Source organism: Genypterus blacodes, unplaced genomic scaffold (assembly GCF_046128005.1).
Source record: "Genypterus blacodes isolate CSIRO-AG114 ecotype Tasmania unplaced genomic scaffold, CSIRO-AGI_Gbla_v1 ptg000048l_1, whole genome shotgun sequence".
NCBI lineage: Eukaryota > Metazoa > Chordata > Actinopteri > Ophidiiformes > Ophidiidae > Genypterus > Genypterus blacodes.
The window spans coordinates 1,342,595-1,366,337 of NW_027466861.1; the positions used below are offsets into that span (position 1 = coordinate 1,342,595).

Sequence of the window (23,743 nt, forward strand, 5' to 3'; positions counted from 1 at the left end):
TGCCGGGCTCAGTCAGTTTCGAGCGTCATTTCTAAGATACACATCGAGCTCGGATCAGGTTAAAAATTTCACATTGGGGGTTCCATGGCCAAGCAATGCTGTCCACACATCCCAAGAGCATTGCGGTGATTGAAGTACACGATTGGGCAATTGGTATCATGTGACACCAACAAAGTGTAGTACTTTCTCGATTTTGTGCAAGTAAGACCCTATAGTTGCAGGTTCAGGGTATAACTCTCCCCCTAAGCGTAACCCTAACTGTTACTTAAGTCATGAAACACCAACAATACAGCTATTCAAGCCTCTACAGACTCATTGGTGGCAAAAACATGACCACAATAACCCACAGGTATGTACACTCATTGCCTTTCCATTTTACATTAGCAAGGTCCAAATCTTCCGTAAGCCTTACCACACCTTGATTCAATCATTAAGAGTTCAAATCTACAATCGTTTAAGTAAAGATCAACATTGAAATGAAAACTGGGAACGTTTACGTGCTCCCTCCATTATTCATAATGTGTGACGATGTTTAAGTTTGGGAGTAAAGCACTAGTGTGTTAATCTTGATATGCACACTCACATATCCATCTCCAAATCAAGCATATTCAAACAGGATGAAATTGTAGCAGTAAATTAAATCCCACAGGTTTCAGATTTTTTTGGTATTCATGAGTGCACTCGCAGCTCTTATTACAGAGATTTTTTACGAGTTTTAATGACTCGTCCTTAACGTCCTCAGCCCCAAATGGAGCATCTGCACTTTTTGGTAAAAGTATCGTTTCTATCTCCTTAATCAACCTTGTGAGTCAGCAAGATGCCATTGGGGAACGATCCACATTGTGGGTGGGTGTGTGGGTATGTGTGTGTTTGTGTCTTTGCATATGGAATAATGTGCATATTTGTGTGTGGATGTATGTGTGTGTGTGTGTGTGTGTGTAAAATCAAGGTGGGCTGATATAAATCCACCAGGGGTATTTCCTCTGATTGTGACTGTCTCAGTCCATCTGTCGTATAGCTACGAGGGGATTACACACATTGCATGCACCGACACGCACACACACATACACACAAGCATATGTTTGTCATTCATTTTAACAATAATTGTCTCATTAAGCCTGAAAACTCGTATTTCATCAAACTTCAAGTGCAATCCAAACTCAGCTGCAGGCACACACAAATATGCTATTTGCAATTTTATGTGGTAGTGCTAGGGAGATGCGGTAGTGCGATTCCTGGGGCAATTTGCACATTTCCAAGACCTTTAATGGAGCTCAAGCATTTTGGTGCAAAATAAATTAACATTAACCTGAGCAAAAAATAGCACTGCATCAGAGCTACTGCTACTGAAGCTGCACCAGCAAGACCCCAGAGGCTAGTTTGTGAGTATATGCGTTATATCATAATGTACAATAAATAATGTATCACAACACCATATGACTATTAGCTATACAAGCTCTCTTTTCTTTGCACACCCTTTTGTAGTTATATGGAAGTAGTTGAGTCTATTAATGAGCCTTAAGCACTAATATAACATCCTATTGTGTGGCCACTGCACTGCATTCATAACTTCAAACCAAAAGTTAAGACGATTGGTGAGCGTGTGAAGAAGCGTCAGCATCACTGGAAAACCTTTCTCCATCCCTCACCCTTTCTGAACCTTCTACCTACCTCCAGGGATCCTGCAGAGACGTTGGTGTTGGCATTGCTGCTGCCCAGGTTGCGTGGCAGGGTCCTGGTTCTCTCCACAGTTGTTCCCCCTGTCAGAATCTGTCTGACTGATGGCCTCTGGCCTGGCTTTAGCTGGAGCGAATGCCCGTGGGAGTGCATGTGTCCTCCGTGGGAGTGCACAAGACCACCCTGCGCCATCATGTGGCTGTGCCCGTGGGGCATCGTTTTGATCGTCCCATAGGAGCGGTTGAGGTTCATGGTGATGTTCATGTCGCCCACACTGGACGGCACAAAATCAGCTGGGTAGGCCTCGCTCTCAGCTGGGTGTAGGGTCAGGGGGGAGGGAGGTGGGGGAAAGGGAGGATCCTCCACTGCAATGTTGAGGGGTTTGTCCTCGCCCCCCTGTCCCAGACCTCCTCCTTGGGAGGAGGGTGCTGGGGGTTTGAGACTAACCGTCCTACGAGGTAAGACCATGTAGTCTCCCTCCCCTCCTCCTCCGCCACTGCCAGCACTTCCATCCTGGGAGGTGTTGGAGGAGGTGGGTGGTCGTGCCCACCCCAGGCCACTCTCGGTACACAGGTAGACGGGTGCCCCACTGCGTTGCTGCCCCTGCTGTCTCTGCTGCTCTACATTCATCTCCTTCTTAAGGGGCGTGTCACTCAGCTCATTGAGACCTCCGAGGGCTGGAACCTGGTGGAAAACCCCAAGAGCAAACACAGATTTTGAGACAAGCACGTAGAACAGAACACTATACTGATCAATTACAGTTGAACACCAATCCCATACCTGCACGATGAGGTTGGGAGGAGGGATGTTCCCAGGAAGGGAGCTAAAGTTGCACCCTACTCCCCCCTCTTGATGGGCTGCCAGCTTGGGATCATCCTCGTCATCCAGAGAGATGCGAGAAAGGGTCCCAGTGATGGTAGCCGGATTGCAGGTGTTAACCTCCTTAAAAATGACTGGAGGGAGGCAGTGAAGAGAAGGGAGGCGAGGGAACACAAGTTATTTAATAAGTGGAGTTGAAAAGAAGTGAAGGTAAAGGGATTGAAGGCGGGATGAAAGGAGGGAGCAAACCAAAAAGGATAAAGAACAACCAAGTACAAATAAAAGGTAAAAGCAAGGCCATAGAAAGACTGTGTGGATCAATTCATTCCATTTATGACTAAAACTAGTGTCATTGATTCGTATGACACGACTCACTGATGCACTGATATGGTGGTTTGTTGGCAGATTTGATCTACTGTAGCTGTGAGCTTCTCTTCTGTGTTTGCAATACTGAACCACAAAAACAGATCCTATCTCACCCCACCAAAACTAAATATCATATTTCATTTCGGGGCTTATATGGTTCATACTGACTGATATCAGTTTTGTCTGCGACACTGTGACCTCAAGTTTTGCTCCATCTTGAGATTTGCCAGTGAGCCTGGAGTTTTATTAGCTGGGAGAAAGAGCCACAGTGAAAAACGTAATCTGCTTCAGATGAGATGGAGCTACATTCACTTCCTTCTCAATCCCGTCTCATGTTGCCCTGGCTTGGGAGCTCATCATTCCCTTGTGCTATCTGTGTGTGATACATGCATGTTTGTCTATGACCTCATCATACTATGACAGGGCTTTTGGTTACCTTTCATGCATCTTGTTCAGGAAAATGTAAACAACAGAAATTACCATGGAATGCAATGGGTCTTGGCAAGCTGATAAGAATCGATTTGATCTAATCAATGAATCTATTAACCCAGTGAAATCAAAATTAAACTGAAGGTTCGTGCTTGATATCATGCTCATTCTAACAGATGAGGAGAGGAGACATCCTACATTGACAGAAATAACGTGTGACAGTAACTTACAATGCAAAGGAACAAGCTTTTCAGGCATCGTTCTAAGTTTGGGACTCTCATATCCAAGCAAACCTCATCATCAGACATATTGAATGATGTCACAGGACGTCAAGCGTTTCATAGGCTACTTTACTTTTTTTTTTATTCACACAGGATGTCACCTCATCTTTTCCATTCATTCTGTCCCCAAAAGGGTAAAAATATTCACTCTCATGGGGAGAAATCAAATGCTAGGCTAAATATATGTAGCCCTTCTCTGAAGCTTTCAAATCTGTTTCCAGTAAAGGCTAAGAGGCTAAAATTCACACATATTTTTTTATAGTTTCAACATCCCTTCACATTATGCTAACATTTTGCTCACAACTTAATTGCTGGCACTAAGGGTTTCAGCAACAAAAAGGTCATAAACAGCTCTTAGTTTTAACTACTAAGCCTTAGCTAATGTTAGCTTAACTCCAATTATAATGTGCTAATTGTACCTGTCTATATCAGAATAATAGTTCAGAACTCTACAATGTTGTGAGTCTGAAGTGAAACCTTGTGGTGTTCTTGAGTGATTAGATACCACAAGTGAGGCTCATTATTGTGCTAAAGCTAATTGGTGCAGTGGAGCTGTAGTCATCCCTCTGGAAGCATGACGGCCCTCTGTGAAGCACCCGCGTGTGGATCGATTATATGTCCTGCCATCCCCCCTTTTTTTTATGGTTATGGCATCCCACTGCATCACAAGAACTCGGCATGAATGTATGCAAATCATCTAACAAAGCAGAACCACTGTGAATAATAATGGATAAACTAAGGTAGCAAGCAGTAAATGAAATAGCAGCAACAGACTTAATCTGGGAGTGATTCAAGGAACTGTGTGAACTTTTTCCCTGATAATCACTCCAAGAAATAAAATGCATAATTTGTTGGCGCATCATAGTTGATCCAGAGAGTCTGAAATCTATAATAGCTGTTTATAGCAGGCAGTCTAAGTACTCCTTTGTACTGAAGGAGCCATTTGGACGAATAGCAACATTTTCTGGCCAGTCAAGGTGGATAACTGATGAACCTTCACAGACTGGCTGCCATGTTCTCACACTATGAAGTTGTTGAATAAAGTGTTAGGATGTGAAAGGATGGGAATGATGCCCAAAAACTACAGAGAACACACTCGGGTTTCAAAACAAACCCAAACAAAACAACCAAAAAGCAGAATTTTCATTTGAATTGAGGCAGTGCTAAGCAATTGGGTGTAAACTTACATGGGTGTCCTCTCTCTGCGAGGGTGGGAGGGGGGAAAGTAACTGTGTTAATATGACAGTACACACCAGCTGAAACGCACACACACGCACACACACGCACACACACTGTATATTTCCCATAAACAAGTCGGAATGTGATTATCATACACAATTGCACCGACTTATCCAAATATATGCTCTCCAAACACTGAGAGAGGAAACCTTTATAGAATAATACAACTTTTCAAAGCTATATTCAAAGTAAATTCAGTGCTGTTCTGCTCTTCACTGATTGATAAGCATAATTATTTGCCCACCACTGTGTATTTACCATCATTTCATCAAAATGCACGGCAGCAAACACGCTCTCCACTCTCTCTCTCTCTCTATCCTCACAATGTAAATCCCATGTTGGAACAAAGGAAGATGAAAGGGAGAGAGAGAGAGCAAGAGAGAGAGAGAGAGTGAGAGAGAAAGCGCTCACCTGTTTGGCATGCCAAGTCCACATCTTTCTCGAAATCCGTCTAGCAAGTAGAGAAGAGAGAGGAAGAGAGGAAAGACAGTTAGTGTGTGTGTGTACAAGTGTGTGTGACCGTGTGCTTATAAATACAGTCACCAGATAAGTAGCAGTGCACAGCCCAAGAAAGAATCAAATCTATAATGTTATACTGAAAGCGGCGGCTGTGCTGCTCTGATTTGAGTGTATAGGAAGGGTTAGTACTGTATCTGTTACCATGGCAATACTTCTCAGGCAGTTATCAATACGCTCTGCGAAGAAGGAGTCTCAGATAGAGACCACAAAAAAAGTGCAACCGGAAACATTAGGCGGCTTTCTGTACAGAATGCAGCCTGGATGAGTGACATGTTTCTATCTGATGTGACCATTTCACCCCTGCAGACGAGAGCACAGTGTTTGGACAGAGAGACGAGGAAGACAGCAGAGTTCTACAAGCTAAAACCGACACAAAGCTCCCAAATATTCCAAACATACAAGCGTCCACCGCCTCCATCAGCACACCAGTGATTGCGCCGAATGAAAAACGGGTCAAATTTGTAGCTCCGATAAACACAACGTGAACGTAAAGCTCATTGCTATGCAGCCGTTGTCCTCTCTCGCCATCAAACCGCCTCCTGTATCTCAGTGGGACTCAATTACAAAAGCCTTTGTTTGGATTATAAACTAGAGATTTTTAGACAGTTTGGGCTCGCGAGAGAGAGAGAGAGAGAGAGAGAGAAGGAGAGGGGGATGAAAAATGGAAAGAGAATGAGAGAGAATGTGTGGAGGTCTCAGAGGAGAGAAAAAGCTCTTAGTACGCAAATCACCCCCAGCATCATAAATGGGCCTCTGCTAAATGGACAATTGTGGATATGAAAGAACCTGACGCCCTCCCACTCAGTCTTCCTCTCCTTCTTCATCCAAACTGACTTCATTTTTTTCACCAACAGCGATCTGAGAGACTAAGTGCAGCGAATCATCAGCATAAAGGAAGCACATGACCTGCTGACTCGGATGGATGAGGTCGTAAAGTTCAAATCAATGCAAACTAAATCAGAAACACATTTAAATACACAGAACATCTAAATCTCTTTCTCTTACCAACAAATGCTACTTGCTATGATTCTTCTAGTTACATTTAAAGTTGCAATATGTACATCTTTTAAGGCAAATTTGCTTTAACCTCAACATTTTTATTACTTTCTTCCTTATTTCACATCACTTTCTGTTCTTTTAGCTTTTTACAATTTCACTACTCTCTCATCTTATGATGTTAACTTTCATACTGTTTTTTGTTGCACAAACTAATTAAAAGCAGCCAAGATGGGGACTCAATAGACAAACGTCTCCATAGCAACTGTCACTGGCTGGTTTAAAATGACACGAGAGCAGATTCCAATATATTAAAAGTGTTCTTTCCTCGACTCGAAATGACTGAAAAAGACTTTCCGTTCCAAGAGTTTGGGTCTGTCAGAAGAATCTTTGCTATGGAAACGCTGTTGTTATACATATTGCAACTTTTATCTAACTACAAGTTTTTGCCTTGAGTCCAGGCGACATACTGTTTGGCTGTTGAAGTGGTTGTGGGCGTGGTTATGGTTATGGGCGTGGTTGTGGGCATTGTTCAGGATGTGGTTATGGTTATTAGCATGGCAGAGGGCGTGGCCGTAGTCCAGCGTGAGGCCGTGGTCGTGGTTATGGTTGCTGCGGGGCAAACTGTGGTGACACGCTTGCTGGCACGCTGGCGGGTGGCACGTCGGCGGGCAACCCAGCAGGTACGAGGACGTGCCGTAGCGCAGAGAGCCGCACTGCTGGCCGCAGTAGCTCACGTTTGCGGCCTTCTGATGGTCCAAGGCGAATACGGTGGAGAGAATAAATTGAAGATGTCAGAAGAAGAAGATGTAGCTGTTATTTGTGTAGAATAGAGCTGGCTTAGTTTCAAGATCTACTTACAGATATTCATGATATCTCTAAAGAAAAGGTCTGCGTACATGTCATGGGACTTAATCAGATCTGAAGTGAATAGAGGAAGAACACTAGAGAGGGCGGCCTGCAAGCTGGTTATGATGCGGAAATCATCAGTGGCAGCGTTGCGGAATCACGCATCACAATCAGCGTTCCCAAGGTGATTTGTGCTTTTCATGCAGCATATGTGCCGTCTGGAACCATTCCGTCAGTGTAACTCAACATGCTGTACACGCAGAAAAGACAGCCGGTTTACTGACTGCAGATGGAACAGCAGAGTGGAACAATGGCATATTTAACTGAAAATTAAGAATATTTAAACTGAAATGACTCGTCTCCGCTACGAAAACAGGGGAAGGGGACGTGTTCTAATGAGCTCTCTGCGCAGATTGATGGCTCCAGTGTTTAATCTTGATAACCTCAGAGGTGCGTTCAGAGGCTCATAATCGTTACGGCAAACAGGTCTAAGGGAGGAATAAAGGGAGCGACGATGTGCGAGCGGCAGTAACTTACGCTGTGGCAGTCGCAGGCCGACCGCAGTGACTTTGGCGAGGCGGCTGACTTCTATATGATTTACACGCGTGTTCAGCTGCATGTTGGGACACGCCGCCCTTACGTGAGCTCTGTGCTCTTCAAATACAGATGAAAAGGTTTAGATTAAAGGTAAATAAAGCTGCTGCAGGGCCAATGTTGGTGATATATGGAATCTTAAGAATGTATTTATATCATAGAATCGCATTCATCTCCGAGGAAGGACACGTTATGGGAGATGTGTTTTCATTTCATTTATCAAATGATTTGGTGCAGAGTGTAAGATGGGAGTTTTAAGGCCACTGTTGTATAAAATAGAAAAGAGACAGATTTTGAGATTAAAATTGTAATATTGAAAAAGGTCTGAATGTCAAGAGAATAAAGTGTTTGGCTCCGATTGTATAACTTCACCAGAGCCTCCACATCCTTCAGTTGGACATTAATGTTGAAATGTAATGATGTCATTCATGTGATATTTGCAACTTTATTCTTGGAAATGTTCTTGAGATATTCTTACTGAACTCTTGTGATATTTTTTTAAAATATAATTACTAAATTTTCAAAATCTCTGGTGTTTCAGCCGCTCTAATACTCTGTTGTTGTAGTTGAAGTCCAATTATACAGAGTTAGACTCCGACTCTGACCTGCAAAGTTAATTAACGGTTTACACTTTCAAGGGGAATTGAAATGCCAAATTTGAGGAAATATATTTTAATCAAAAAGTCTAACGCAGAAACAAAGGGCTGTGACGCTGTAAAGAGAAGGACGAGTTGGGAATCACGTTCTTCTTGTTATTCCGCGCCGAAGAAGCTCCCGGCGCTCCGAAGCAGACGTTCACGGACGGCTAATGGATTTGCAATGTGGGATGAGATGGGATGCTATTCACCATGATCTGCACCTGTCCGTTCTTGCAGGAGTCTGGCGAGTTCTCGCTGTCGTCCTTGCATCCGCCCATCCGGCAGCGCACTGCATCCTGCACCTGAGGTGACGGGAAGACAGGAAGACAGAGAGGAAGAGACATGTCGGACACATTAGAGCTCTGCTTGGCAGGCGAGGATCGTTTGTTCTTCAGACACGTTTCCTTAGCGTGTAGCTTAGGTAACTGACAGCAGGGCACAGTGGAGAGCGCGGCGACACAACACAGTGGCCTATTTGAGCCGGGCCAGATCAGCAGTACACCGCCCTAATTAAAACCTACAGCACGGCGGACATTTGTTCAAAGCCCTGAGCCTTCACTGTGTCATATTTGCCTTTTTCTCCCACATTTAGCATCTGAGCAAACACACACACACACACGCACTCTCACACACACCAGCCCAGTGTCAAGGGATTGGAGGTTTACATAGCAAAAACTAAACGTATCTTGATCTCTGTAATATAGTCCTGGTAACATGCTGAGGCATGACCTCATTTCCCCCCATAAGGATCTGGTGAGAGCGTGTGTGTGACGTGTGAAGCAGAGGAGAGAAGGCAGCTCTGGTCTCAGCAGGTGGTCTCTGTAAACGGTGTGTATCACATCTGATTAATATTGCATAGCCTCTCCTCCATTGTTTCCTCCTGCATCGTCCCTGTCCATGCTTATTTTCCATGGCACTTGTTCGCCAGCTCTTTGATTTTTACGTGTGTGTGGGCGGCGTGTTTGTTGGCGCCCGAAGCATCTCGTTGTGTTTTCCTGTGAAGAGACCCTCAGTGGGGCCCCTCCTTGTTTCCTCCCTCCCTCCCCTATCACTGAACTCAAACCCTCCCCGGTTCTTCCACCTTTACATCTCTGTCTTCCGTCTCGTCTCCCGCTGCCTCCTAATTACAAGGCCTCAAACGCCTTCGATCGCACGCCTCCCCCCGCCACTGATCTCAGCGGGCCACTGTTGTCGTGGCGGTGGCTTTCGTGTGTGTGTGTGTTTTTTTTTACGCCACGGTACCTTACGTGCACCTGATGCTGAGCAAAGCTACAGAGCAGCACTGAAGTGTGCGGCGCTCCCCTTGCTCCTTCTGCCGGCTCCGTTTCTGCTCTTTACTTCCTTCCTAAAATCTCGCCTTGTGCTGCCTTCACGTCCCCTTTCAGGCTGTTATGTCTCCTCGTTCTCCCCCTTGTTACTCTCTGTTCTGCAGTTATGAAGGATTTACGATTTAAGTCTCTTTGCGGGGGATTTTCATACATTTAGAAAAGAATGATTCCTGGATTTACTCCGCCGTGATCCCTCCGGTTTTGTGATATTGATTGAATGCAGTTCAGTGTTCCAAGCGTTTAATAATTCACTTACACAACGCTTTGCATATAATATCTCCACGATCTCTTGGATAAAGGCTTGCACGCGTGTGTGTGTGTGTGTGTGTGTGTGTGTGTATGCGTGTGGGCTATGGAAAACCGAGGAAGGAAATCCATGAATTCTTTGTCAATACAGTAAGATGAGTGTATGTACATGTATATTTATGTGTGTACTCATGCTTCTACAGGCATGATCTTGAGCATAATGAGTGTAAACAGGAAGCATCCCCGGGGTCACAGTAAAGCCCGTCGCACTGAGGGGGTTTGAGTTAGGGACTTATCGCGTTATTCCCTCATCTTAGTAAGCTCCTTAAAGCGACCTTGGATCAGACGGACAATAGCGTCCCTTTCAGACAGTGTTACAATGAAGCGGCGCTGTAGCACGGGACACACATCCGCTCCTGTCTGATACACTTGTATTCCACTGTGATCTGGAAACAAATGTGACATTTCAAGCGTCTGCCTCACCTGTGGAGGCAGACGGAAGCGGTGAAGGTCAGCGTGTGTTGTGATGTGTGTGTGTGTGTGTGTGTGTGTGTGTGTGTGTGTGTGTGTGTGTGTGTGTGTGTGTGTGTGAGTGTGAGTGTGTGACTCACCTCTCGCCTCATGGCACAGTGGACGGTGATGATGACGAAACCTTGGACAGAGTCAAAGACGGCAAACAGGACCTGAAAGACGGCAAATATGTGTATAGAAGCTATTCATGATGGAATGTCACACAGTCCACTGGATCAGTAATGGTTGAATACTGTCCAACGCTGACATAATGTCATTACGGAATGATGTTTAAGTGAATGCTGTTTAACACTGATATGTCATATTTAATCATCACATCAGTTTTCGACCCCCCCACGGGTCAAAAGGTGAGCGTCTGGTTTACCTGGAATAATGTGGAGCGCCTGTCAGTTATGGCCAACACAGCTGACATCCAGGTCAACGCCAACAAAGGGAGAACCACACAGGAGCTCCACAGAGACGCCCTGAGAGGGAGAGAGAGAGAGGGAGAGGGAAGGAGAGAGAGAGGGAGAAAGAGGGAGAGAGAGAGGGAAAGAGGGAAAGAGAGAGAGAGAGGGAGAGGGAGAGGGAGAGGAGAGAGAGAGGAAGAGAAGGAGAGAGAGAGAGAGAGAGCGAGAGAGAGAGAGAGAGAGAGAGCAGGGAAGGAGAAGGAGCAAAGGGGTTCATCCAGGTCAGCTAAAGTCATTTCATTCCACTTGTCTCACTCACACTCACTCTCTCACACACACACACACACACACACACACACACACACACACACACACACACACACACACACACACACACACACACACACACACAGAGGCTGGTTCACACAGAGACTCTCTCAGTCCCACTGAGAAGCAGAGAGATGATGTGTAATCATGTAGATCACTACCAGACTGACAATTGCTCACAATTATATGGTCTGTTCCACTAAGTGTCTGCTGGACTGTGACATGACAGCACAACATGGGGGATCACTCCACTGCTGCACTGACACACCGTCTCTGTGGATTCAGTGTGTGTGCGTCTGCGTATGGGACTGGAGTTAGATTTATAAATGTTCATGCTGTGCGATAGCACATATTCATGGCTTCATGGCAGTCAGTCAGTCAGTCAGACAGAGAGACAGACAGACAGACAGACAGACAGACAGACAGACAGACAGACTTGCAGCTCTGTCAGGCTGAGGTTTGAAACACAAACCATAGTTCACTTCACACACTGATACACAGCGTCAGCACAGGTTTGAACAGAAGACCAACAAAGGCCTCAAAGGGTCGATGTCAGCCAGCAAAATGGTCAGGTCAGGTCAACAAAAGTAAAAATTGATAGTAAAGTTATGATTTTAACAAATAAAGTTGTGATTTTAACAGTGGAAATTCCCAGCATTCCCTCATCATATAGCTCGGTATGATCCAGAGGCTCCACTGCACCTCAGTATATGAAAGAATGTGTTTGTTTCTGAATAAGACTTTTCATTTAAAGGACCTCCGCTATCATTAGAAATGTTGGAGCTGTGTGTTGTTGCTTTTCACACTTTTGTGCTTTGTGGTGGGAATAATTGAAACTGTAGGAAGAAGCCTCCAGCAGCGGTGCTTAAAGCTTCATTATGACAATTAGAGCGGCCTTATTAGGTCATAATGAAACCCGGGAATGAGGAAGGTTCACTTCCCACATGGACTCCTGCACCTTTACAGACAGATACTTGTGTTTAAAAGCCACTTCAGTGCACAATCCAGGAATAACCGATTGGCGACAGGCTGATTACGTCTCTGTGGCGATAAGGAGCTCTCTTCTAACCAAGCGATGACTCTAAATGAGCACATTTAGGAGAGAGATACATTTGCTCACTTTATTGCAGTGAATCACACCGGCAGCAAAGGTGTTATGCGCACACACACACACACACACACACACACACACACACCTGCTTGAATCAAACTTTAGATCTGCCAGTTTCTGCTCACAGCTTTTAACTATAGCAACTTATTTCTTTTTTAAATTATTTTTTTTTAACAGCGTGTGTGTGTGTGCCATGGTCACTGGTGTGTAATGCCGGCGGGTGAGGGATCGCTGCAAATTAAATAAATTTATGAATGGAATAAAACCAAATTGGACCTTGAACCTCTCGTCTTCATGTGAGCCGGGATGTAATCCGGCCCCTTCGCTGTGATTGGCTGCAGCCTGAAGGCCCTGAAGTTGAAGCTGTGCTATTTATCTACATTCATGTTTATATATTTGTTGTGTTTGTCCTGTGACTCCTCTTGTTCAGTCCTTTGCAATGTGTGTTTTAGGTTTAAAAGATGCAAAGTGACTCATTTGCTGCTTGTTTTGAATCCTGCGGCGGCTCGTGAGCTTCGTGATTTCCTTCCTGGTGTTTCCTGGATACACTGAGGTATCAGAGCGTTTCTGCCGTGAAGCCGACATAATGTAGCCGCTGCCTCACCTGCAGCACCGCTCTCTGAACACCATCTGCCTCGCTTGTTTTTTCTTTGATCCATTATTCCAAATAGATTCCATTTGTGTTGATTTGATGCTCGACATGTTTACTGTGCTTTGTCTCAGGTAATCTTCCTAAACGCGTTTTATTGTTTATTTCTCTGCTACTTTTGGAGGAGGCGAGTCAGACACATAAACAGCCACACAGCATAATGAGATACAGGGAGACTTGGCTGTTGGATACAATAACCTACCTGGCGCCCGCTTTAGCCTGATGTGCGAGCAGGCTAGGGAGATTCTACAGAAATCATTCATAAATACTGTCTGACACAGGTTATGTGACCCGCCTGGATCACAGCACGCTCTCATTAAGTGGCGGTGGCGTGCTGCTCTGTTGTTTTTCCTCTTATTGGTTTGTTTTGTTCCAGCCGACGCTGAATGTCATCCGGCATCATTACCGGCATCCACAGATTAAAAGGACGGAGGAGAGACAAAAAGCAGGTGTGTGTGTGTGTGTGTGTGTGAGCGAGAGAGAGAGAGAGAGTGAAGAGGGACCAGCATGAGATAGAGAAAAAGGTGAGTACAAAGAAATGCAGAGAGAGACAGGAGAGAGAGACAGTGAGAGTAAAGAACTGACAAACTGACAAAGAGAGATTGAGATGGTGAGTGAGGGAGAGCAGAGAGAGGCACAGCAAGAAAGGTGAAGATAGAGTAAGAGATCATAACAGTAACAGAAAGAATAAAAAGTGACACATTTAGATGGAATATGAGAAAGAGAGCAAAGAGAGAGAGACAGAGAGGGCGAGAGGGAGCAAGAGAGAGGGGTAGAGAGAGAGAAACAGAGAAAGAAAGGGAGGGAGAGGGAGAGAGAGAGAAAGAGTGGTAGAGCGGTAGAGAGAGAGAGCGAGAGAGAAGATGATGGACTAACATGGCGTTGCTGGCGGTAGATCTGGACATAGCGGTGCTCGAGATCACGCCACACTTGGAGCATTTCAGGAGCAGTCGGCTACGCGCCTCCGCCGGAACACTTTACACATTCACACACATACCCGCACAAACACACACAACATATACACACACACGACAATGTTGTAGGGGGTGTTTGAGGGGCGGAGGGACGGAAGGAGGGACGGGTGGAAACACACATGATGCAGTTGAGGATGGGAGAAATAAAGGTGCAGGTGGGACAATCGCAAATAAATGAATACAAAAGTGCACGCAACAAACAGAGGGAGGGGAAAAGAAAAAAGAGGGGGAGAAGAAAAGAAAGAAAGGAAGAAAGGCAAATTAAAACCCCACCTTCAAAAAACGTAGCAGCAATGACACACAGTCAAAGATCAGAGCAGAGAGAACGAGAGAGACGACACATCGTAATGTTACAATGAGACAGACAGGAAGTGTCACAACTGCTCTCTGCCAGGTGTGTGAGTGTGTGTGTGTGTGTTAATGTGTGTGTGTGTGTGTGGAATAGAGGCAGGTTTCATGGATGTAGAGGGAGACGCTACCACTGACGTCACACGGTCTTTTTCAGCTACAAGCTACTCTCTTAAGAAAGTAGTTAGCAACACTAGGAGCTCTTAAAGGTGAGAGCTCGTTTGGCGTAGAGTTTGCAACGGCTTCACGATGGAGTTTAATCAGAGTCTGTGTTGGGAGAAAAGTCTCTCCTTTGGTTGTTTGCTTACAGCTGACTGATCAGTGTGTGTTTGTGTGTGTGAGCAGAGAATGACGGGGCTGTGCACTGGCTATGCTACATTAGCGCCCCATCACAGCTCATTGCCTCAGCAGCGCCACATCCCCACGGCTTCATAAGGAAATACATTAGGCTAATGACAGCCTGTCCTGTTAGCAACACCGCGCACTACTGTGTTTAGGCTCCGTGTGAGTGTGAGTGTGTGAGTGTGTTCTCAGTGCTTCTGAGTGTTGTCTAAGAGCAAACAGGATAACGCCAAGGACTTCTCCCTTTACACGCATTAGCTGCTTTAATTCCAAATGCATCGTGGGTAACAAAGAGCTTAATCGACAACCTGGAGAGTCGATCGCCACCGTTAACCCTTGTAGGTATGAGCGCGTCAATTTCAATTTGTTTGAGAGACAGACACAAAGGTAATGAGAGAGGGAGAGGGAGAGACAGAGAGAGAGAGAGGGAGGGAGAGGGAGAGGGAGAGACAGAGAGAAAGGAATCAATAGTTATGGAAATGAAAACACGGATTTGTCTCCTCTCACAGAAACGCATTAGGGAGCATTTCTGTGTTCGTCTGCGCTTATTTATCCCAAGTGATTATCCGGAGGAAGAAAAGTAGAATGTTTCGGGTTTTCTGAGGTATTTAATTCAGCTAATCCGGCTTTTACAACGCGCCTCCTGTAGAGGAAAGCAGACAGAAACACCTGGCTTTGTGTTTCCTTATGTGGCAGCCATTTTGGAGGTGCATTCAGAGACACGATCCCTCACAAACGCAGTGTCAGTTTTCCCGCCGTCGCTTGAGTGTGAGGATGAAAGAGGCGGCGGGTGTGCATGTGTGTGTGTGTTTGGGAGGGTGTGTAGGGGGAAGTGAACTCACCCGGCTCGCTGCTTTTTGGATTTGTCCGATATGCCGTCGCGTGACATGAGCTTGTTGAAGACCACGATCCCGATGAGCATGTTGACCTGAGGAGAGTTCGGACACGATTAGAGCAAAGAACAACCATTTACAACACTGTAGTCAGTTTAAATACAGAAATCAAACGCTAATCTCACTTGTTTTAGTTTCTGTTGACAGAATTCGCAAAACTTTTGTTTCTTGGTTTGGATGTTTGCAGATGTTTTAATCATAAAAATGGGCATTACGGCAATGGAAGACGGAAAGGGAAATTGTAGTTGGCAAATCAGTTTAAAAAAGTTAAGTTTCTGTACTAATTCTGTGTGTAGAATATACGAAATAGTTCAACATCCTTATTGCTCACTGACGACCTGAAAACACACTCATTGCTTCTCCTCCTGCCTTCTTTACTGATGAAGAGCCTGCAGCTTAGCCTGACAACCATCTGCCCACACTGACCCACTGATACAGATTCTCTCCCCCCCACACACACACACACACATTGATTTAAGCCGAGGCTTTCCACATGCAGGCCTTTCCCGCTCACAGATCCAGCACATCTGGGAGCTTTTCCACGCTGGAGTCGTGTCCCTTCCAAGTTTAATCCTCCTTTGTCCCATCCTCTCCTCCTTCTCCTCTCTCTAGCTTTCCCTTTTTGCTTCGGCGTCTAGCTGATGCTTATCTGGCTGTCGGCGGTGACTTATTCTACATGCATGAAATTTCATTAAATCCCCAACTACTCCAAAGGCTCCAGATCAAGCAACACAGATTTACGTGTGTCGGGTCGAATTTCCAGCATTTTGCAGCTTCTATGGAGGAGCCAGATTCTCCCTTCAAACATTTTTCACATTTTTCGTCAACGACACCTGGATGCTCCACCGTTCTGGCCCAAATATCTGTTCAATCTCATCCCCCCGCCCCCCTCCCGGTGCCGTGAAACCCACATAGGTGCCAGACTGTGAGGGGGGTGGGTTAGTGGGGAGAGGGGGGGTACATTGTCATGGCGGTCATGTCTGGCCGCGGCCCCGTGAGTCAGCGTCATCCTGCTCTGCTATTTGCCCAGGGCCAGGTTCATTAATTAGAGAAGGAGTCCTGTGGGAAGGTCTGTGTTTTTCTGCCTGATGTCCCACTCTCATTACAGCTGTTTGTTAGGGAGGGGAAGGGGGCGCTGTGGCAACAACACTGGGGGGCCGGGGGACCATCGCGGAGCCGGGGGGAGAGGGGGCTAACATTGAGGAGGCAGATGGAGAGTTAGCAGACGCTGACATACGTCCTTTAAGTCTGTGTTACTATGGCAACCTCTTGACTCTTCATCCGCCGCTGGAGACTTTAAAATATATTAGCGTACTGTGTGTTTCATTATGACGTGTTGGTTTAACATTTTAACATTATGTGCAAACTCGACATGTTTATGAGGTATGTAACCTTGAGGGTCCGGAGGAGCAAAGTAATCAGGTGCTCACCTTTGCTTTCACTCATTTATCATCTGTTTGTTGGCTCACCGCGCAAGATTAGAATGTAAGAATTATGAATATTCAACATAATTTACAGCATTATCTTGTCTTAGATCGGCCTGCACGTCACCGTTACGAATTTGATTTGTGGAGACGAAATTCATTTGATTTTCAGTGACAGGATGCAGAATTGTAAATCGTGTAGTTTCACCTTTAATAAACAATTAAATAAGAATCAACACTAGACATGTTAACAGCTTATGTTGTTATGTTTTATACAGCTTCATGTGTTCCTGTCATTCCAATCCAATCTGGAAATAAACTGTGAGGAAATAAAGCCCGAAGCCCGATCTTAGCAGCTGAAAGCATTCATCCAAGGATTCATTCAGAGGAAACAAGCTTATCTGAGCATCCAACACATCCCCCAAACAAGAACAGTATAGATGATCAAGCATCACTGATATCCGATCAATGCACCACAGGTTTAGCCGAACATTAATGTGACTCATGGTTCAGTCCGGGCCTGTGGGCTCTGCCGATACACTCTGCTGGAATATGAAATATCACAGGTCGACACTATTAAGTCAAGTGCACAACTCATCATTCTCACACTCACATCAGCCGTATGTACTGTATGCTCCAGTTTATGCAGCTTAAACACGACCTCATGTACACATTTCCATGTCATTAGGCTCATTAAGGGACTGTTTCGGAAGTAGTGTGATGGCTCAATGTGCCAGAAATGCATCGATCCACTTTAAACCTCCTTTGGCACAGCACTACTGTGCGAACACAGTAAAAGCAGGCCGCTTTAGGTGCCATCTCACAGGCTGACTCTAAGTTATGTGGGTTAATGTTTGTGCCGGGAATGATTCCAGAACGTATGGTATGATGAAATGTGCAACAATATGGCTAATATGGGCCTGGACCAAACTAGTACTGATCAAGGACATGGGTGTTTACGTGATCATAACTTGGTCTGACTTATATCAAACCATGGCTGTGTAGATCTATGAACATAGCTACCGATGCTGGCTGCCTCGTACTTTATTGGTGTTACACTTTGATGTCATCATGTTATAGGAGTAAAGATCTAAGTAAACAACAATTTCAGGGCAATTCAGGTATTGCTCCAGGTGTTTCTATAGTTGTCAGCATTCGTCAGATATCCCCTACAAGACTACAAAAACAAATGAAGCATAAAGGATATAGAATTACAAACAATGAAGCTTTGCGGAACTCACCAAGACGATGACAGCAGCAGGTCCCACGAAGGCGTAGAGCAGCCCGCCCTCCAGCGACAACCAGCAACTACGAGAGAACACAGAAACATTCCACACGCTAAAGCATCTGATTGCCACAGTGTAAAATATCACTTCACCGCTATTCCGTCTCACATTGAAGGAGCTGCGGGTGCCAAGTGTGCTACCATTAAGGCTTATATTTAGCTGAAGTGCGGGATGAAGCATCACTTCCTGTAAACTCTGCTAACGGTACAGAGAGAATTGATATTGTACATCGACTAGAATTAATGTTCAAGCCGCAAAATGGTGTTAAGTATCATTCGGCGTGAGAGCTTTTAGTGTTTAATGGCTTTAAACGTGGCCTCCGGTGATGTCATCAAAGTAAACCCAGAGCTCTTTGTTGTCTTAAAGTGCAGCTTAGTGAGAGGAGGAACTGGAAGCTCTCGGAGAGGAATCCAGTCGAGTAAACACGCTTCTGCCATTAATGCACAACGCAAACATGCAGTGAATTAAGATTTTTTGAGAAACAATTACATAAGTGGACTGAATCAGATGTACTGAGTGAGTGAATGAACAATTTAACCAAATAACAAATGTGAAATGTGCTTTTTAAATGTCATGTTTACAAAGAAATGACAAAACAGTGTTGAGATCCTGAATATAATTTATAAATAAAAAATAAAATAAAATAAAATAAAATAAAATAATTCACTTAATTACCAAGTGCTACATTACACACAATAACATGCAAAGGTTTAAATAAATAACAGTAAAATGTCAGTAAAGTTTCTTAAAATGTATTTTCTGAGGCGTCTCCAACTCAATCCACCGAACGTGGACCTCCAAACCTAAAGAGTCCCAGGCAGGAGCACGCAAGTTAGTTTTGAAAACTTGCTCCATTGGGGCCCGGGACCATCAGACCAGATACGATTTTACTAAAATCAAACAAAACACTCAACTGGTTTTATTTTGATTATGAACAACTGGCGTAAACAACACCTTGTGGTTTTAACGACATGAGCTCCGACTGAAACGCAGTTGAGCTCGGTCTTTAGCCAAGTGCATGCTGGCAAATGGACAAATGGCAAATGGACAGATAGAGGATCAAAGAGCACACACTGCTCTGGCATTTTGGACGAGACAGAGATTTTAAAAGTTGTGGAAAAGTTCAGGTAAAGGTAACTTCACTCTCTGCAGAAAAATCTTTTGACCTCTGTTTGGAATTTAGAATTTTAAAGCAACTGCATGAAATCATTGCATCACACTGATCTCCAAACATTTTTCATTGCTCTGAGCTGCAGCATTGTTGCAATCTTCTACTACTTTCCCCTGAAAAGACACAGCGTCCTATATCATAACTCTGGTGTTACATTTCCATATACGAGCCTCGGTGTTCCGATTTTGAGCTGGTTCCAATTATAATTTAATGTAAATCAAAGCCAATAAAAGCAGCAGCTGGAGGATTCTGGGTATATGGCACAGATGTTTAAGACACTGGTGGATTGTTGATATCAGAGGAAGTTAAAGCGCATCTGCAAGGGAAAGCTCATTTAAGCAAACACCATTTAGCTTTTTATTTATACATATGGGACCTTAGTGTCCTGTGTAAGTAAGTGGTTTTCATTAAATAAGAGAGAAAGAGAGGCAGGAGTTGCCATGCTTACTTTAAAATGTTAGATGACCTTAATAATGCTGGCTAACGTAATGGCCCGGCGCTGCCCATTTAAACTGCAGATTCAACGCTCTTAAATCTTCGAGCACTCTGGTCCGTCTGTAGGTCAACGGATGGCGCCGTGCCTCCCCGCCGATACAAATCAAAAGAGCGGAAGGCGGTACTCACTAGCTGGGCGTGCCGTACCCTCTGGCTCTGGTGAAACCCACAGACACGGCTACCACGAGTGCTGGAAGACCTGCAGGCAGACAGAGGGAGGAGGAAGAAGATGAAAAGGGCGACAGTGAAGGATAAAAGGAAACCAAGACGGCGAAGACGAAGCACGTCCCGCCGTGTAAGACGCCGCTGCGCTGTGCCAACCACTCTATAGGGCGGGCGCACGCAACGATGCGAAACGAGTGCAAGTGTGAGTGAAAGTGAGTGAGTCATTCTGGCTTCAGGCATGAGGACCGGACCACAGATCGCAGAGGAGGAAGCTCCATCTGAGCGTTCCAGGTCAATGTTGTCGAGTTCCTGCATTGTAAATTAACACGACCACAGGCAACCGGTGACCTACACTAGGCTGCATGAATGTGTGTGTGTGTGTGAGAGAGTGTGTGTGAGAGAGGTTAAGAGAAAGACACAGAGGAAGAGAAAGTTTTGTGAGAGTTTTCAACCCATTATTAGTCACACCAATGAAACCCACACAATCATTGGAAACGTTTTCATTTCAGACTGACCATGTAGTTTGGAGCTAGCAACCTCTCCCAAACGGTTGAGATGTCAAAGATGTCTCTGTAGTCATGCACACTCAAAATATGATGCTATATACAGTTTGCTGAGTGCTAGCATGAGAACAGGAGGTGGCCTGTCCACGGGCACCACACCGCCCCCTGGTGGGTGTAATGTTATGTAGCTTGCTTCAAACAAGCAGTCGTCTCAACAAGTTAGCGAAAGAGAGAATGTGATCCAGCATTTGGTCGAGAAAAAATGGGGTAATTATTATTATGAATCAAATCAGGCAATTTCTGTGTCTCTGTGTGTGTGTGTGTGTGTGTGTGTGTGTGTGAGTGAGAGTGAGTGAGACGGAGCATGTGTCAGGAAAACCGAGGAAATATGCTGAGCCTCCTAATGAGCTTGGTGCTAAAATATTCATGTAATTAACAAAGCTGTGATTATGGCTGTAAATGAAAAGCAATTAGAAAGAATTCGCATTAACAGTAACGAATATCTGACAGCAGGGAGCTGGACGCTGAGACAGCGGGTGTGAGGCTCCTATGGGGCATCGAACCCGCCTACAGACACAGCAAAACAACAACCTAAAATCTATTTGATGAAGATCCGGGCGGACGCCATGGTTGTCCCTGCTGTTGCTATGGTAACCAATTTCAATCACATATTTTCGAAAAGGAAACTGCGATCAGACGTGAACGGGATAAGTGTTTTGATCCCCTGGCGCTCTGGTTCTGTGTTTCACGAGGATTTGTAACTCTCTTGCTCTTTCTCTCTCGCTCTCTCTCCCTCTCCTCTCTCTCTCTCGCGCTATCAGGTGAGGGCATCAGTGACCTGGCAGATTAGAGTGCTGAGATCAATAGCAAGTGAAATGAACAGAAGGTGGGAGGCGGTTTTGCAGCTGTAATTTTGGCTGCTATCTCCAGAAACATCTTGCAAGTGCCATGCTAGACGTTATCGCGCGGTATTGTTACCCTCCACCACCTCCTCTCTGTGTGTGCCTGTCGTGCATGGAATAACGGCAGAGGCATGTGAACCCAGCCGAGGTGATGAATGGCGAAATTACCTTGATTTTAAATGTATGTATGAAATAAAATTACACAGGAAACAGTAATGAGCCCCTTGAGGAAACTGGGTCATTACAGCGGCAAATAACAGGAGAGGAGCAAAATACAGGACAAATCCAGCAAATTGGGGTTATTAAGTGGAAAGCAGACAGCAATTTACACAGTACAACCAAGTAATCTGTTACATTTTTCCGTGTAAATAAAAGCTTGGGATACCGACTGATGTCGGCCAACGGCGATTCAAAAGTTTGGCGGTATTCCTGTGAGCGTTTGCTGTGTTCCTTGCTGTGCTGTTCTGTGGTTCTGTCTATGTGTCATTCCATAATCAATAAATCAATCAAACTTTGTTTGTGTAGCAACTGCAAGAGCTTATATAGTTGATTGATATTGAATCGTCCACAGGGGGCAGTGTGGTGTGTATCTGCTGTTCGTGTACCTGCATGCGTACTTGCATTACAATGAGGATGAATATTTTTACTCGCACCTCCCTGTAGCTCTTCTTCCTGTGAATCGGTTGGATGTGAGTGTGTGTATGTAATCGCCTGCATGCAGTGTGTACTGAGCTGCACCCACGCTGTCTCTACACACATTTGCTGCTGTGTGCATCCGTGTCCTTTTTTGGGGACGACGTTCCGAAGCCTTGCTCCTGATTAATCCACCGCTGTCTCTCATTACCCCCTGCGGCTACATTACAATGCAGTTTTGTGCGCGCTGGAAGGCAGTCTCTGCGAGAGGTGACTGTGGGAAGCAACGACTTTGCATTAACAGCAGGCTAAAATTGGAAAAGGTTGCCTCGCTGTCTCTCTCTCTCCATTCTTCAGCAGCACTTTGTTCCCACAGTGCCTTCGATTAAAGCTGGAACTCTAAACTTGGAAACGCGAGTAATGTACGCAAAACTATATTGTCCATCTGTGTGTGTGTGTGTGTGTGTGTGTGTGTGCGCGCGCTCACCCCAGCCGAGGCACAGGAAACGCTTGCGAATGAGTCGCGACCTCATTTTGCCAATGACGGCCAGGTAGGACTGCCACGCCTCCGTCAGCACCCAGCAGAAGGACGCCAGGAAAAAGAAATGCAGGAAGGCAGCAGTCACAGCACATAAACCCTAGAGAGAGAGAGAGAGAGAGAGAGAGAGAGAGAGGGTAAAATATAACATCGGTGAAGTATATTGGAGAAGGAGGGAGTGTGTGAGGACGCAGCAAGTGTTTTAAGGAGGAGAGCTTCATCCTGGTTTGTTTTGGAATCTTCCTCCTGATCCATACTGAACGCTGCCCCCCGGCTGCTTCACACACAGCCGACAGGATTTCACCTCTGGCTTTAGCAGCACTTCATCAACAGCAGATATTCAGTGGTAAAGTTTTTAAGGAAGCATTTGTTGGCGTTTGGTCTCACCTTGCTGAGAGTTTGGGATTGTCCCACCAAAATCAACAGATTGGAGGCCAGGATGGAGAGGCAGAAGTTCACCAAGATTATCGATCTCTCCGAACGAATGTACCTACAGAGAGAAAGGAATTGTTATTGACTGACAAACACATGTAAATTCTTCTGACACGGGGAGGGTGTGATACGTGTGTGTGGTTGTGTGTCCTCACCTCCAGAAGGCAGCGTAGATTAGCAGCAGGATGAGCAGAGCGGTACAGGAGACTCCACAGCCCACCATGAGGGGTACAGAGGGCAAACTGGATGGACCCATGTCCTGCAGAGGGGTGGAGGGACAGGAGAGGACAAAGCGAGGAAGAAAGAATAAGCAGTTTCCTCTGGTGTATTTCCATTATCCCACTGGTGTAAACGGGTTAGCTAGAGGATGTGGTATTGTCAGCGGGTGATTATGGTGGATTATTCTGGAATCAACCGCACCTCAGTGTCCTAATCGCCCTTAAAGCCGCTGACAACACATTATCCGTCTTATTAATTCCGTCATTACTTATAATAGAGGGAACTAGTCCCCTGGTCCCTTTACTCTGTGCTAGCTTAGCAACTGTGCTCCTATGTAAACAACAGCAGTTAGCTTCACAGTTCCCTTTTAGAGTGAATTGTGACATGAGTGTGGGCAGAGTTTGGAGACGTGTACGATAAGAAGCCTTCT

General features: G+C 45.3%; 1 protein-coding gene across 1 annotated transcript in view; it reads right to left on the reverse strand.

The window, feature by feature from the left end:
* Positions 1–23,743, reverse strand: part of adgrb2 (adhesion G protein-coupled receptor B2) — a 114,306-nt gene that overhangs the window by 13,711 nt on the left and 76,852 nt on the right. Inside the window, exons 17-31 of the mRNA XM_076149910.1 lie at positions 23,250–23,353; positions 23,050–23,152; positions 22,612–22,762; positions 20,051–20,120; positions 18,211–18,277; positions 15,495–15,580; positions 13,865–13,963; positions 10,877–10,976; positions 10,593–10,664; positions 8,617–8,709; positions 6,797–7,075; positions 5,223–5,262; positions 4,760–4,774; positions 2,458–2,630; positions 1,672–2,361 (exon numbers count right to left, since the gene is read on the reverse strand). Coding sequence (XP_076006025.1) covers positions 1,672–2,361; positions 2,458–2,630; positions 4,760–4,774; positions 5,223–5,262; positions 6,797–7,075; positions 8,617–8,709; positions 10,593–10,664; positions 10,877–10,976; positions 13,865–13,963; positions 15,495–15,580; positions 18,211–18,277; positions 20,051–20,120; positions 22,612–22,762; positions 23,050–23,152; positions 23,250–23,353 — 2,142 coding nt within the window. The remainder of the gene's footprint in view (positions 1–1,671; positions 2,362–2,457; positions 2,631–4,759; positions 4,775–5,222; positions 5,263–6,796; positions 7,076–8,616; positions 8,710–10,592; positions 10,665–10,876; positions 10,977–13,864; positions 13,964–15,494; positions 15,581–18,210; positions 18,278–20,050; positions 20,121–22,611; positions 22,763–23,049; positions 23,153–23,249; positions 23,354–23,743) is intronic.